Source organism: Triturus cristatus, chromosome 1_2, assembly GCF_964204655.1.
Source record: "Triturus cristatus chromosome 1_2, aTriCri1.1, whole genome shotgun sequence".
NCBI lineage: Eukaryota > Metazoa > Chordata > Amphibia > Caudata > Salamandridae > Triturus > Triturus cristatus.
In genome coordinates this window covers 1,142,429,356-1,142,444,736 of record NC_140580.1, presented here as the reverse complement: position 1 = coordinate 1,142,444,736, position 15,381 = coordinate 1,142,429,356, and the positions used below count along the sequence as shown (strand labels likewise).

General features: G+C 42.8%; 1 protein-coding gene across 1 annotated transcript in view; it reads left to right on the top strand.

Moving 5' to 3' along the window:
* LOC146868871 (bile salt-activated lipase-like) overlaps positions 1-15,381 on the top strand; it is a 75,297-nt gene that overhangs the window by 50,163 nt on the left and 9,753 nt on the right. Inside the window, exons 6-10 of the mRNA XM_085613897.1 lie at positions 2,769-2,876; positions 4,960-5,077; positions 8,380-8,566; positions 9,755-9,958; positions 14,583-14,780. Coding sequence (XP_085470023.1) covers positions 2,769-2,876; positions 4,960-5,077; positions 8,380-8,566; positions 9,755-9,958; positions 14,583-14,780 — 815 coding nt within the window. The remainder of the gene's footprint in view (positions 1-2,768; positions 2,877-4,959; positions 5,078-8,379; positions 8,567-9,754; positions 9,959-14,582; positions 14,781-15,381) is intronic.

The following is a 15,381-nucleotide window of genomic DNA, read 5'->3' as shown; positions in this document are numbered from 1 at the left end:
GAGAACTCCTTGAAAGTTAATCCGGATAAGACGGAAGTATTGCCCATTTCCATCTCGGGTAACCCTTGGAGTGAGAAATTTTGGCCTAGGGAGCTGGGCGCACCACCAAAACCGGCAGCTGCAGTCAAAAGCTTAGGCCTATATGTGGATAATAAATTATCCATGGAAAAACAAGTTGCCACTGTAGTAGGCACCAGTATAGGCCTCTTAAGACAACTAAGGAAGATCTCTGCCCTACTCTCATTCCCTACTTTGAGACACGTGGTCTCAGCCACAATTCTGGCTAGGCTGGACTACGGGAACTCCCTTTATTTAGGTTTGCCACAGCGGCTGCTGGACAAACTACAGGGAGTTATGAACGATGCAGCTAGGCTGATATTTAAAAAACCCAGGACTGCCCATGCCTCTCCCCTGATGCAGGAGCTGCACTGGCTGCCAATTCGTCAGAGAATTGTCTTCAAAGGACTGTGTATCGCTCACAAGGCTCAGTATGGCAAAGCACCAAAATACCTGAAATCCCGACTATCCCCCTACACACCGGGTAGGACTTTGCGTTCGTCGGTCGCCACTCTTCTGTCTCAGTCCCGCTTTAAATTGACCACGGTGGGGGGCCGTGCTTTTTCCAACACGCTCCCAGCTTTATGGAACAAATTGGATCCAGAGCTCAGGAAGGAAAGTAACTTACTTTCCTTCAGAAAAAAACTAAAAACGGTACTGTTCAAACAAGCATGGAGCAGATCTTAGGTGCACAGCTGGTTTCAAGTGAATGTAACATCTTTCACGTAAATCTGGTCAGACAGCGCTTAGAGACCCCTGTGGTTATAACGCGCCATATAAATTAAATAAATAAATAAATAAATAAGTATGTAGGGGATATTAAAGCATAGCTGGGACAGCTGGCGGAGCTTCAATGCCGCGCGGCCAGCTTGGTCGGCAGCTTGGCCACGCCCCCTTCCCCTAACCATCTTTAAAATCATTGCTCAGCAATCGATCTGTGTTTTTGTGCTAAGGAGATGAATACAGGGCCTGAAAACAACACAATTCAATGTCCGTTTTTAATTACTACCGGGACTGAGACCCGGAGAGACCCGGCCCATTTAAAGCCCTGATGGAAACCGTCACTAGTATGTTTTGAAAATGTCCTCATATGGATGTTCTTTTGGGGATCCAAATAACTTTTTGTTGCCTTGAAGTTCGGTTTTCTTTGGTAACAAAATTTGTCTGTTAGCTGCATTAAGTCTGAATAAATCAACCGCTGTCCAGAAATAAGTGCGGGGGACGCTTCCCCAGCATGGACAAGTAGGTGGACGCGTTTTATTTTTTTAGTGGCACCAGAGCCGTGGGTCACAGCTGCTTGTAATTGGGGAATTTGTGTGGGAATAATCTTTCTGCAAAGTTTATCAGATATCTTTGTCGTTACTGGTGGCAGACCGACACATTATGTCCATGTTGTGATGTGACATCACAGATATGGAGGCATTGACATCGCATTATTCCAAATCAGTGATTCTTAACCTTTTGACTTCTGTGGACCCCCACTTAATCACTACTGGCTCTGGGACCCCCATTGAATCATTATTGGAATTCAAGGACCCCCAGTGAATCATCACTGGAAGCCGGAGACCCCCACTGAGTTATTACTGGAAGCATCGGGACTCCCACTGAGTTATTACTGGAAGCCGGGGAACCCCACTGAGTCATTACTGGAGGCCGTAGACCTCCACTGACTCATTTCTGGAAGCCGGGCACCCCCACTGAGTCATTAATGGAAGCTGGGGACCCCACTGAGTCCTTACTGGAAGCCGGGGACCCCCACTGAGTCATTACTGGAAGCCGGGGACCCCCACTGAGTCATTACTGGAATCATCAGGACCCCCACTGAGTCATACCTAGAAGACGGGGACCGCAGCCTGCGCATTTTGCCATGATTTGAGCTGCAAAACAACACACATAAAATACAGACACAAGAATTCATCAAACAAATACACAAATGATGCATTTTTTAATAAATTCACAAATAAATATAAAAAATCAAATGTTTAATTTTAGTGGGAAGGTTGGAGCTTTTCTAAATTCAATCGAGGCCTCTCATCGCCCGTTCTGTATCTTGTTTGATGCACATTCACTGCTCTCACGAACCAATCTGAGGCTACTAACTTCATTTTTGGCCTCAAATTTTACATTTTGTATCTTTATTTATATACACCTTATTTATCTGTTAATGTTATTTAATTTTCTAAGCAGTCACAGACCCCCTGTGTAGGCTTTGCAGGTCCCAGGGGTCCCCGGACTAGGCCCATATTCAGAAAGAATGACACCCCCTCTGCTGCTCCGAGTCTGGTCTGAATGTCCCGGGCTAGCCTTCCTGACTCCTGGGCACTTGTCCTCATGCTGCAGAGCCATGGCAGATCAGAGATAGCTCAAGCGTACTGCAGTGTGGGCGTTTGAAGGATGCCAAGCCATGCCCCTCAGAAACTGAACACACCCCACAATGTGACCAGAAATGTTCTTATTGGGAGCCTTTTCAGTAGGTGGAGTCTTCTGGGATGAGACACTTTGGTCAAAAATAAGTCTTTGCAAGAAAAAAACAGAAATTTTGAAAGTAGGGTAATAATCAAAAAAGACCAAAGGCAAACATGGCGAAATGAGATGACTAAACACTTTATTGTCTTTAAAAGGGACCATATTTCTGTGTTTTGTAGGATGAGCAGAGAAATACTTACAATCCGTAAACACTCTTGTCTTTTGTCCCTCTCTGGACGCCGTAGACACTGACACCATACAACGTGGGCAAGTTCAAGCGAGCCATCAGCCAGAGCGGCGTCGGCGTGTGCCCCTTTGCCATCCAAAAGGACCCTCTTTTCTGGGCTACAAAGGTAAAGACACACTAAGTCAAGCGGTTTGGGCCATGCAAGTGGTAAGAAAGTGCTGTGTAAATACCAACACAATGTTACACCAGGAGCGGAGACCAATAGTTTGTCAAATAAAGCAGGCCAGATATGTGGGTGTTAAGTGTTGCGGTCCTTCCCCGTGCTGGCTCAGTATGTGACATGTGTGAAGCTCCTGCTTGAAAAGTGTCATTTTCAGGTTTTTAAAAAGTCTGGAGTTGTTTGAGTTATTCGTCTAGGATTATTTAACTACAAGATATCTGCAGGGGGGCAGGGTTGTGGCAACCCTAAGATGACACTTGGACCCGAGCCCTAGTTGGACTGATGCACGGTACACAGGGCTTTGGTCTGGAATCCATGTGTAACCAGGAGCTGGTGTGTTTTATTCCCCATTCCATTCCACGTGTTTGTGCTTTTTTTCAGTTGATGCTCATTGTGGCGGATTGTTTTGACAAAACAAGTGTGAAAATGGCATTCACACTTCCGATATTTTGTCGATATTCCTGTATCAATTGAACCACAGGAACGTTGTAACTGTCTCTTTACGCAGTCATCACCATTAAAAGTCATACATTTGTGTTTTACTCCATTTATTAACCGTGGGGCCTGTTCGCAGACTGAACTTTGACATACCTCTAGTCATACTACAATACTACTACAAAATGCTATTCACAAACCTACAAGTGTAAATCTCCTGTCCTATCTGTGGGGAGATCCTCACACATGTAAGTTTACTACTTAGTACATGTGGGAGTGGCTGGAAAAAGGGGCACACTTACTACTAAACGGGAGGGGATTTTGGAGTAGTAAGGAGTAGTTTAAGGATTGGTAGGGAGGTGTTTACGGAGAGGCATGCACCCTCCCATAAAAGAGTAAGCACAAACTGCACTTTTAAAGTTACTACAGTGAAAAAGGGACCCAAAACAGTTGTAAATTACTCCAGCTCAGAGCTGAAGTAAGTCCAGCATCACACATGACCAACCTCTGGTAGTACAACACCGTCCCATAGAAAATAATGGAGGTAGTGCCTTACAATTTTTTTTAAAACATGGAAAATAATGCTAAATTACGTTCATTAAAATAGTTTGAAATATTAATAATTATAACTGAATGTTAAAAATATCTAACTATGAAAACATATTTATTAATTGATTATGAAAATATTTCAACAACCTTTTTTGAATCTATAAATGTAACATTAATTTCAAAATATCATTACATTACTTTTAACTAATTATTTACATCACTTGCAATAATAAATGCATACTAAATAAAAAAATAGTTTTCTTTTAGGTTAGGTGGGAAATTACCTTTTAATTTAAACTTCAGACAAATATTTTTTGTTTAGTTTAATGTATTTAAATTAATTAAAGATGTAATTAAAAGTAAGTTAATTATGTTGAAGATCTTTTATTTTGTTCTACAATTAAAATAAATATCTATTATTAATTTATGTTAATATTTCTTATAAATTATTTTTTCACATTTATTTCAACTGAAACGTTTTTTTTACTGTTGCCTACACTTTACCATAGGGCGACTCTACTCCCTCCCTATGGTAAAATATAGTGAAAATTTAAAAAGTTTATTCAACCTTTTAATAAATCAGTAAAATATTTTAATATTAAAGTAATGTAAACATTATTTTCAATTGGGTTTCATTTTGAATCCCTATCTCTATTATTTTCTATAGAATGGTTTTGAAGTATTAGTGGCTGACCATGTGTGATGCAAGACTTACTACTGGTTCTGTTTTTGCAGTAGTAACTCACACTCATTAATTTGTCTCCATCCCATTTTTCAGGGGGCGAAGAAGGGTTAGTTTAGAGTTTTGAGTAACTTTATACTCAGATTTTGTGAATAGCCAAAATCAGTAAAGTTATTTGAAAGTGTAAGAGTATATTACATATGTAAATTACTCACAAGTGTACGTAACCTTTGTGAGTGGCTCAAACGTGTTTAGTCGCCTCATCAAATGAACAAAAAAATAGACTACCTCTCTATAGTGACACACCAGTGCAAGACCACCATGCCTTTGACTTGTCTGTGACATGTTTTTTGCTATTTTCAGCTAGCAGAGAAAGTGGGGTGCCCAGTGAGCGACAACGAGGCCATGGTGAACTGCATAAAGTCCATAGACCCACGAGCCATCACCATGGCGTACCATCTGGTCCTTGTTGGCCTGCAGTGTAAGTCTCTCCTCCCAAACCATCTCCTTGGTTTAGAAGAACATGCCTATTTCACGCATGTGGTTAGTTTATATCCCTACTTTCTTCCTTTGACACTTTTTTCCTATTTTCCTTTTTCTCGATCTTTCTTCCTTTTATGCTCCCTCCCTCACGCTGTCTCTCTCTGTCTGTCTTGCTCTGGATTAATCTCTCATGATGAAACATTAATCCTGCTCCCCCAAAATGAGCGTCAGTCCGCCCCAACGGCAACCACCAGCACAAATGAAGCCATGGGAGACAAGTGAGTGTGGCCGTGAGTTGCCTAACGGAGGCCGACATGGTCAGATGTGCACTTATTTCATTCAGTGGGTGGAGCTACTTCTGTTAGTAAAGTGGAGCCAGATATAGAGGGAAGCTGCAAGTTTAGTAGGTCAGGGAACTCTGTGCTTGCATAAAACCCCAGGCTAAAATCACAGAGGGCATCCTTCCGTCATGAAGACGCTGCTCAACTGATTATGAGTACATTGGGCAATCATGAGCCACCTGGAGCCAAGAGCACAATTGGGGTTAACACCTGTTTCTGTTCTCTAAAGGCAGTTTTGTATGTAGTATCAGTAGAAAATGAAATGCCTGCACAGTGGCAAAGGGCGTTATCAACATGGAGGGGGGGGGAGGGGTGACAACATGCAAATGAGGGCACCCTTTCTGCTTGTGCGCTTGTTCCATGATATAAAGTGAGCGCAGAAACAAAAAGCCTACCGTGGATTCGCTTAATGTGTGTAAATTAGCCTACCACCAACTCTTCACCCGTCCCCCCCTGTCCTTATGGAGGGGCAAGGATGGTTCCAGAAACCCTCACTCGGGTGTCCTTCCCACAGAGGTCAGAGTGGGCGGGATTGGACGGGCACGACGTGCCCATACTTTTTTTAAATTAAGTAAAACAGTTCCCCTACTTTTTGTGAAAAGATACCTCTCCTGGGCTGTTAATTCTGACTGTTGAAATGGTTCAGCTGCAGTGTAAGGCAGAGAGTCTCCTGTGTTGTGAAACCGTGGGAGGGGCAGACAGCTAAACAAGCCTTCTTGCCAGGGTGCCTGCTGCCTGAAAGAAATGTAAATGTGCGCAACTGGTCAGTCTGCAAGTGTAATGGGTGCTCAGAAACTGGTATTGGCTTTAAAATTGATGGAAGCACCTGAAGCTTCCTGATGACATAGAATTATTCTTTTTGAGTGGTATTACAAGGGAGTTACTAGCTGAGCTGAGAAGTATGTGCTTTTAATGGATATATACATATTTTTTACTATGTACACTCTGGGTATTACTAAAATCTATATTTTTGCAAACCCTTTTTTATCTTAAGCCTTTTTGAGCATTTTTGTGCAGCCTATCTTCGACTGTGTGTAATGTAAGTTTAATATAAGGCCTTGCATACTCCCAGTGCTTTCTGTCACAGACTGGGACCTCGTAGCACTAAACGTACACAAGTCACTATTCTAAAGCCAAAAACTCCAAAGAGCCAACGGCGGACCTCAGATCCTGCACCTCTTTCCACGTTAGCAAAAATTTGAGGTCCCGTGCACTGCAATTCCTGTAACTGCCATTGATCGATACCTCTGCTGCGCAGATAGAAGATACTTATTGGAATGAATGGTGCACCGGGAAAATATCTCATTTTCCAATAAACTTCAAGACGATGTATCCTTGTGGTAACAAGTTCATTCGTTTATTTTCTCCATTGTTATAAACATATATGCACAAAAGTCGACAATCCAACGTGTTTCGTTCAGGAAAAAGAGTTTCCTGAACTTCCTCAGGGCTCTTCAATATCCATTAAATTACTCAAATTGACGCATAATCCGTGGGGAATATTATCCCATCCAATCCGCCCGTAATGTGCAATTCACCCTCCACGGGATTCCGAATATACGCGCATGGGTCTGGGAGAGAATAAAGGAATTAATTTGTTACCACAAGGATACGTCATCTTGAATTTTATTGGAAAGTGAGATATTTTCCCAGTGCAGCATTCCATTCCAATAAGTACAAGTCACTATTCTCTACTGCACCAGCCAGGATTCAGTTCTGTGGCTCTCTGGTTACAGACACAGACCTCTGCACTGCACCAACTAATAGTGGTTTCATGATGCATGATAGTGCATTTCCCACTGATTAACTTAACTTGCATTTATTTTTAATTTAAGGTGTGCTTTATTTTATATGAACTTACTGGAAGGTGAAAGACCGAAAAAAAGATGCAGAATATTTAGTTTTTTTTAGCTACGCCTTTGACCCCGCGACCATGCTCAACCCGCTCCCATTTATGTGCAGCATCACGGCCCATACTTGTTTTAATGCACTTCGACCGGTGCCTTTGCAAAGGGTCTCAGGCTGAGCTCTCTCAGAAGGTTCTTGGTCCCCTTCAAGAGGACTGGAGGTCCCTTGAGCAGAGACGTCGGTATCTGCGCGGCTTCTAAGGGGGTGTGGCTAAGAAGACCACCACAGTAGTGGGTGCAGCCTTTTAAACCACTCACCCACGTGGCATCCTTCAGTGGGCCCCTTATTGGTTTGGGGTTCAGCACACAAACATTAAGCGGTGGGTGTGTTTCTGTGCTCCACTGGGTTCTGCCCACATGCAAACTCCTTGAGTAGCACATGCTGTGAGTTGGACTTTGGCTCTCCTGAGCAAAATGCACACAAAAAAGTTTGCTTCCCCCCTCTATTAATAATCGAATTATGTGTTTAACAGCACAACCAAGGTTTGAGACTTGGGCAACAACTGCTATTTAAAAAGTAAGTTAATGTTCTGTTAATGCAGGAATACTTACTAATTTCTTTTTTTTAAATGGTTTCCCGTTGTCTTTAAAAATCGCAAACCAGCTATTCATCAAACTCAACAGGAGTTACAAAGCTTGGTATACTTGCCACTAGTAACAGCAAAAAGGCCCCACCTCTCCTTAAATCCACCATTTAACTTACCTCTCTCTTTCTTTGTGTTCATTGTCAGCTGGCATTCTAAAAACAAGCACAACTTCCTGTGAAAAGACGCTAAATAGGGGAAAAAAAATAAGCCCAATTGAATTATCACACATTTGAGTAGTAAAGAGGGGAGTGAGCATGAAATGACGATTTTTTTGCTATAAACCCATTGACACCCTTAGCGGCAGCCGAGGGAGCGGGGTAATAAGCTAATAGGCTATACTAAGGTTTAACACTGCCAAAGCGTTGAACCAAGTTAAGCCAATCGCTTTACCAAGTTCCAGTGTTTCTTTCTGGCCTTCTTCTATTTACCCCCCTCACCCCTGCTCCTGGTATTTCTTTCCGGCAGATCCCATGATATATTATATGGCCTTCTCCCCTGTCATCGATGGCGACTTCATCCCCGCGGAGCCAGAGACCCTCTTCAAGAACGCAGCCAATGTGGACTACTTGGCGGGAGTGAACAACATGGACGGCCACCTCTTCGCCGGCATCGACGTGCCTCAAATTAACCAGCCCCTTCAGAAGATCAACCCGTAAGGAGATGAACCCGTGTGCGGGTGGGGGAGGTACTGTCACCCTAAGGATTTTGGGGCCCTGGGCAAGACACATTTTTGGGGGCCCCTGTATGGTACTAATTATTTTTACCCATTCCATCCTAATTCAAGCCTGCATGATGCCAAACTATTACAAATAATAGGTTAAACTTTAACAGGCTCGCAGAAAAACAGTTGTAATATGTCTTGCCCAGGACCCTAAAAATCCTTAAAATGACACTAGAGAGAGTCAGAGGTAGATACGTGGAGAGAGTGAGAGGTTTAGATAAAGGAATATGATAGTGGGTGGTCAAATAAAGAGAAAGTTCTCTTTCTCAGGGGCCCCTGTGGAAAGATGGGGCCCTGGGTACTTGCCCACTTTGCCTATGACTTAAAACATCTCTGGTGGGATGTACTATGCGTGCCACAGCATCTAGGTGCGCAGTGTGGTCCCAAGAGAGGGCGCTGCCATGTCAGAGGTAGCATTTTTAATTCAGGTAATGTGCAAAGGTGAAGTAAGGGCCCTGTGGCCTGTGCATATCAGTTTCTGATGCATGGCTACCTTTATTTACTATCCGCTGCACAGAATCACAAGTCTGGCCCATCAAGTCTGACAAATGTATTGCAATACTATAGACTCTACTTATCCGCACATCTCGCTTTAGAGGCAAACTCCAGTTTGCGCCTAAAACAGGATTACAAATTGGGCACAAAATGCACCTGAATCAAGGATTTGTCGCTGCAATTTGCAGCGGGAAAACATCTGCTGGAAATCAAGGGAGCAACGTGTGCAAAACCGCGCTTTGCACACACAGCAGTGGGTGGATTCATGCACAAATCTAGCATGATTTCCAACTCCTTGGATGTGCAAACTGTAATCTGGCACAAATTTGAGCACCCCGTGCTAACACAATCCAGCAGGTATACAGTTTGCACCTGTATTTTGGGGCTCATTGCAGTCAGGGGCTGTGTGTGGTGCTGTTTGCTGGTACAATAGAGGGACTCAAAGGATTATACGGTTACTATAGACACTAAAGTTTCCATTCGACTATTACAAAATGGGTTACTCATTTGTCACCCTCTTATAAATATGTACCCTGAGGGCATCTGTTCTGTTTGAAATGACTCTTAGGCGCCCACTCCCAACAGCACCCATTTCCGTGTTTTACTCTCTCTTTATGTTTGCAGGGACACTGTGTTAAAGCTGGTGGAAGGGCTGACAATAGAGAAGGGGGTTCAGGGTGCCAATATGGCCTACAACTTGTACACTCAGGCCTGGCCCGTGTCACCCGACCAGGAGACCATGAAAAGGACTGTTGTGGACGTGGAAACTGACTATATGTTCCTGGTTCCGACCCAAAAAGCCCTGGCCCTGCACCACCGCAACGCCCAGTGAGTATCAAGTTATTCATAAAGGTCGATTGTGTACGTCATGTGAATGTGAATGTATGTCTGTGCTTTTGCCAGATCCAGTGAGTTGTAGGGGGCATCTTTTTGTAATCCTGGAGTAATCTGAGTAATTTCTCTTTACTCTTGTAATGTGAAATTAACAATGATGTGATTACACACTCCTGCCTGTGTAATTCAGAATAATTTGGGACATAAATGGCTACCGTAAGAGCACAGGAACATTTAGCTCTATTTTCTCAGCACAAAATGCCTCCCCTGGTCCCTTTTGCATGCAAGGGTGCATTTTGCTCTAAGGAAATAGCAATAAATGCTGGGTTACGTTCTTCGTGTAATTCTGAATAATCTAGCATAATTTCGCTGTAATTTCGCATTGCTCCGAAGCAAATGGTGCAAGTTACCCCCACTCTTAGATTTTTCCACTGGCACATGGTTAAGCACAACATGTTTACTCTGACTCAAGTAAAAATACCCCCTGCTGCACTTTTCCTCCTCTGTGCTCCTTCCCTCACATTCATGTACAACTTTTCTCTCTCTCCATTGCCTTCTCGCCTTTTCTTGGTCACTCCTGCTCTTCCCTAAAACCTTCTTCCACTATCTCATACTCATCAACTTTCTTAGGCTTCATGGCTTAGGAATTCAAAGCCCGGTCCTGCTGTGGGTTACATCCTACTGCTCTGAACAGGTGCCTCACTACGAGTCTTCACCCCTTTTCCTTTGCAGCGTTGAATCCCTTCAATGGGTATTTCTCAACACTCAATCATGACTCCGTTACTGTCCAACATCTTCCTTATTCAACCACCTTGCTTGAAACTCTCCTTTAATCTCAACCCCTGTAACTACGCTGATGAAACGCAAATCATTCCAAACTTCTTCTGATCTTGGTACCACGCTACATGGAAATTCCAAAAAGCAATGATCTCATGATGTTTGGAACCACCTCAAGGGCAAAAAAATGGAGATTCCAACCTGTGACCCCTGGACGGACCACCATATAAAGTAGGCAACACTGCAGCTGTGCAAGGAAAAACTTTATTGAGGACAACATAACGTGTGTCTGGCACAAACCCTGCCATACAATCAATGACCGTTAACCGTCTGTCCCCACTTCCACCATCAAAACTTCCAACCAACTATTGTCTTGTGCAGAGTACTGCATGGAGACAACAACCACACTTCTCCTACCTTTACACCGCACAAAACTAAACAAGTTAACTACAGCTAAATAATCTTACTCCTACATGAATTATACATATAACTCCATTCAATATTCTATAACTAAACAGTACAAGAGCTATTGTGCATACAACAAAACTCTTCAGCATACACATAAGATGAACATTCCATGATTAAATATTCAGCTTACAACAAAATTCTTCAATTTCTCTGGTGGTACAAGTGCTCTCCCACTTCTGGTAACCTTTCTTGGGGGAATAGATTTATGACCTACAGCATTATTCATGTCAAAACACTTGGAAATCTCCTCCTGTCCCAACCTCAGACACAGCTTCCTCTAGTACATCAACAATGCTTTCACTCTCACTTCTTAATGCCACTCTATCTATCAGACACAAATTTCAGACCCTTATCACTCAGCAATACTTCCCTTCTCTAAGGAAAACCTTCTCCAGAAAAGATATCGCAGCTTGGAATCCATGTTAGACCAAGTCTATTTCTGGTCACTACGAAAACAAATCAACTAGTGCCACTAAATACTTAGGAGTAATATAGAAATCTAAAACAGGTCCCAGAATGTCAACAGGCAGAAACTCCCATGGACCTTTCAGACACTCCATAAGACAAAGTGGCAGTCTTCACACGTTTCAGCTTTTGTCTGCATTGGTACGTCGAATACAATCAAACACAAACCTCTCTATCTCAAGGTCAAGATCAGGCTACCAATATGAAGCCTTAGCCCTCAATTTGGATTTGATTACTCCAAGATGCCCCTTGTGTATTAAATTTAAAATCTCAACGTTCAGACTGCAACGTGGACCTGTCCTTCCACCTCTTAAAATAAAACCACGTTTATCCAAAGAAAGTTAATTACTCCCTTCCCAGAATTTCTAAAAATCCCCATCCATTAAACTTTTCTTAGGCCACCAAACTCTGATGTACCCTTTAATTTTATTCAAAACATGGTTGTCATTATACTCTACATTCCAATGTTCTTCCAAAATTGCACTTGCAACAGAATAGCTGACATCCAACAATGCCACACCGTGCTCATCTCATCCATTATGCGCATTCTGTTCCATGGGCACCAGAGACCTACTCAGGAAATCTGCAAACTAGTTGTATGTTCCTGGATTATACTCAACAGCATAGTTACCTCCAAGCAACATAAATGACATCCTTGCTATGCCTGGAGATGCTTTAAAAATACCAGAAGTTTTGAGTGTCTTGGTGAGTGGTTTATGATCTGTGTGCAGTGTGAATTCCAAACCCCACACATACTGTCTGAATATCCATAGTCCACACGCATGCAAACATTTCCTGCTCAATTACTGAAAATCTCTCTTTGGAAGGGGAAATGAGATCGTGAAGCAATGGACAGGGTGCATTCCTCACCATTTTCCATAACATGCGAAAGCAAAGCACCCAACCCCTTTCCACTGGCATCAGTCAAAATCACTGAGTGCGCAGAACAGTCAGCATATTGCGAGGGACTAGCCTACCCAATGTCATTTTTGATAGACTCAAACTCCTTTTGTAATATCTCATCCCACTGGAATACTTGTTGATGCTTGATTAACTGCCTTAGCCCATAAGTCTTGCTAGCAAGGTCCTTCACAAACTTAACTCTGCCAACACAAAAAAAGATCTAATTTCATCTTTACTCGTGGGGGATGAAGCTTTTCTTATAGAGTTGAAAGTCTCCATCTTGGGTTTAATGCCCAATTCACTTACATCATGGCCAAGATACGTGACAGACTTTACAGCAAATTTGCAGTTTTTAACTTCTGTATTCGACCCTCTCTCCTTTGGAATACCCAAAACGCTCCTTAAGTTTCTGTCATGATTTTCCTTGCTCTTTCCCATAACAAGTATATCATCCTGGAAAAAGAATACCCCTTTAACTTCATTGAATAGTTTGAACATCATGCCCTGGAATGCCGCTGCTGTGGAGGCTAACCCAAAGGGCATCTGTACAAATCTAAAGTAACCAAAAGAGGTAACAAAGACAGTAAGACTTCTACTTTTGGCATGTAGAACTATCTGATTGAATGGCGAGGTCAGATCTATTGTGGAAATCATTTCACACCACTGGTCTCTGCCAACATCTCATTTATCTTAGGCAGTAAACTTGTCAATGATAATATTCCTATTAAGGTCTCTAAGATTAACGTATAACCTCATCTGTCCACTCGCTTTGCAGACAACAACCAAAGGGGCCAACCATTCTGTACTATTTACAGACTCTATAATACCTTTCTTCAACAATTTGTTTAATTTCGACTGAACCATTTCTAACACCCTCTGATACATCCATTCCAACACAGATGGTCCATATTCAGATACATACAAGTTATACCTACGCGGGCTACTGTTAAATACAACCTTTTTAACTAATTGTTTGCACAAACATGGAGAATTTACAACTACTGCCAATTGTGGAAAGCATTGAAACATGGCCATATACAAAGAATAAGCAGAATATGAAATACAGACCTTGGGATGTATCTACTCACAGAGTTGTCTCTCTTACTACTCTCCCTATCACAGAACACTAATGCATTGCATATGTGGAACATAGCTTTAAACTTCAAGTAACCCAGTCCACAACTCCCCCAAGGAACATACTGAATCCAATATTCTACCAACCATTCCCTCTGAAAAGGGTGCTCAGGAACCCGTGGAAATCAGAATGTTTTGTAAGCAACAGGTTATTTACCAAAAGTTTGCTGCTTGATGCACAGCAGATGAATCTAGATAAAGTGCATTCTGTTAAATAATTGGGACTCCTACAGGTGTGGCTCTTTTATCTAGAAGGATGGGTACTTCCACCCCAGCTGCCCCTAATCCTAAATATTCTATTGCATCATTTCTATAGTGCTTTTCTACCCCTGTTAAGGCCTCACAGCTTTCTGGGAGTACATGTAAAGGAGCTGCTCAGTTTGCTGTGCATGGCTGGTAGAGTGTTGGCTTCCGGTATGATCTGGGAGTAGAATTCTTTACTGTAGTGTGTAAGGTCCCTAGGTGTGCTCCACCATGTCGCAGCGTGTGTTTGGATGCACCAGAGAGGGGGTAAGGTCCGTATTGCCTGTACATTGGTAACCAGCTGCCTGATGCTTGTGTTCTACAGAAACAGTACGGTCTTTATGCGTTTGTGGAATTCTAGATAGATGTGGATTATCCCGATTTCTGATGGGAGGATGTTTTAAAACTCTGCGGTTTGTACATAGAAAGGTCTTACCTCCCCACACTCCAATCTCCAAGTGATTTTTTCACAATTTTAATCCTAAATTGCAGTTCAAAGAAGATCATTTGGCAACAGCTTTGTCATCGCCTCAGATTGATGCAGACATGGTGCTCATAATTAATGTTTTTGATGATGTTGAACCCTGTGTTTGATTCTGTTCTCAGTTCCTCTTAAACTTTATTATAGGAACGCTAAGACCTACAGTTACCTGTTCTCCCACGCCTCGCGAATGCCCATCTATCCCAGCTGGATAGGGGCGGACCACGCAGATGATCTCCAGTACATCTACGGCAAGCCCTTCACCACCCCCCTTGCCTACCGGCCTAAGGACCGAGATGTCGCAAAATACATGATCGCATACTGGACGAACTTTGCAAAAACGGGGTAAGTACGCAGACCACTGCTCAAGCTCCCGGACATCAGGGAGCTGCTACCTTAGGGCAAGTGTAAAAAAACTCCGTCTACATGCACTGACCTTCTACTGTATGTGAATCAGTAATCCTGTAGTGCATATATATGTATATCTATGGAATGGCATGGAATGACATTTATAAAGCGCGATGGCTACCCGTAGGCCTCCCAGCACTGTGAACAGACAGGCAAACAACAGTAGACAAAGAAGAAAACTATGACAGCCAAGTTTTTAATAGCCTGCGGAAAGATAGAACGTTAGATTCTCTCCGTAGTTTAAGCAGAAGAGCATTCCAACCAGTGGCACCATTATATGAAAACGATCGGCCACAACATCTGGCCCTCCTTATTCTGGGTTGAAGGGCAAGAAAAGATGCAGATGACCGAAGGTCTCTCTTCGGATGATAAGGGGTAATCAACGACTGAAGAATGGGAGGGTCATTCTTCCAGAAAGCTTTGTGGACCAAACACATAGCTTTAAACTGGATCCTTTCTTTGATAGGCAGCCAGTGCAAGCTCTTTAATGCCTGTTTGGCAGAATGCCAACGGGGAATCTGAAGAAGTCTACGGGCAG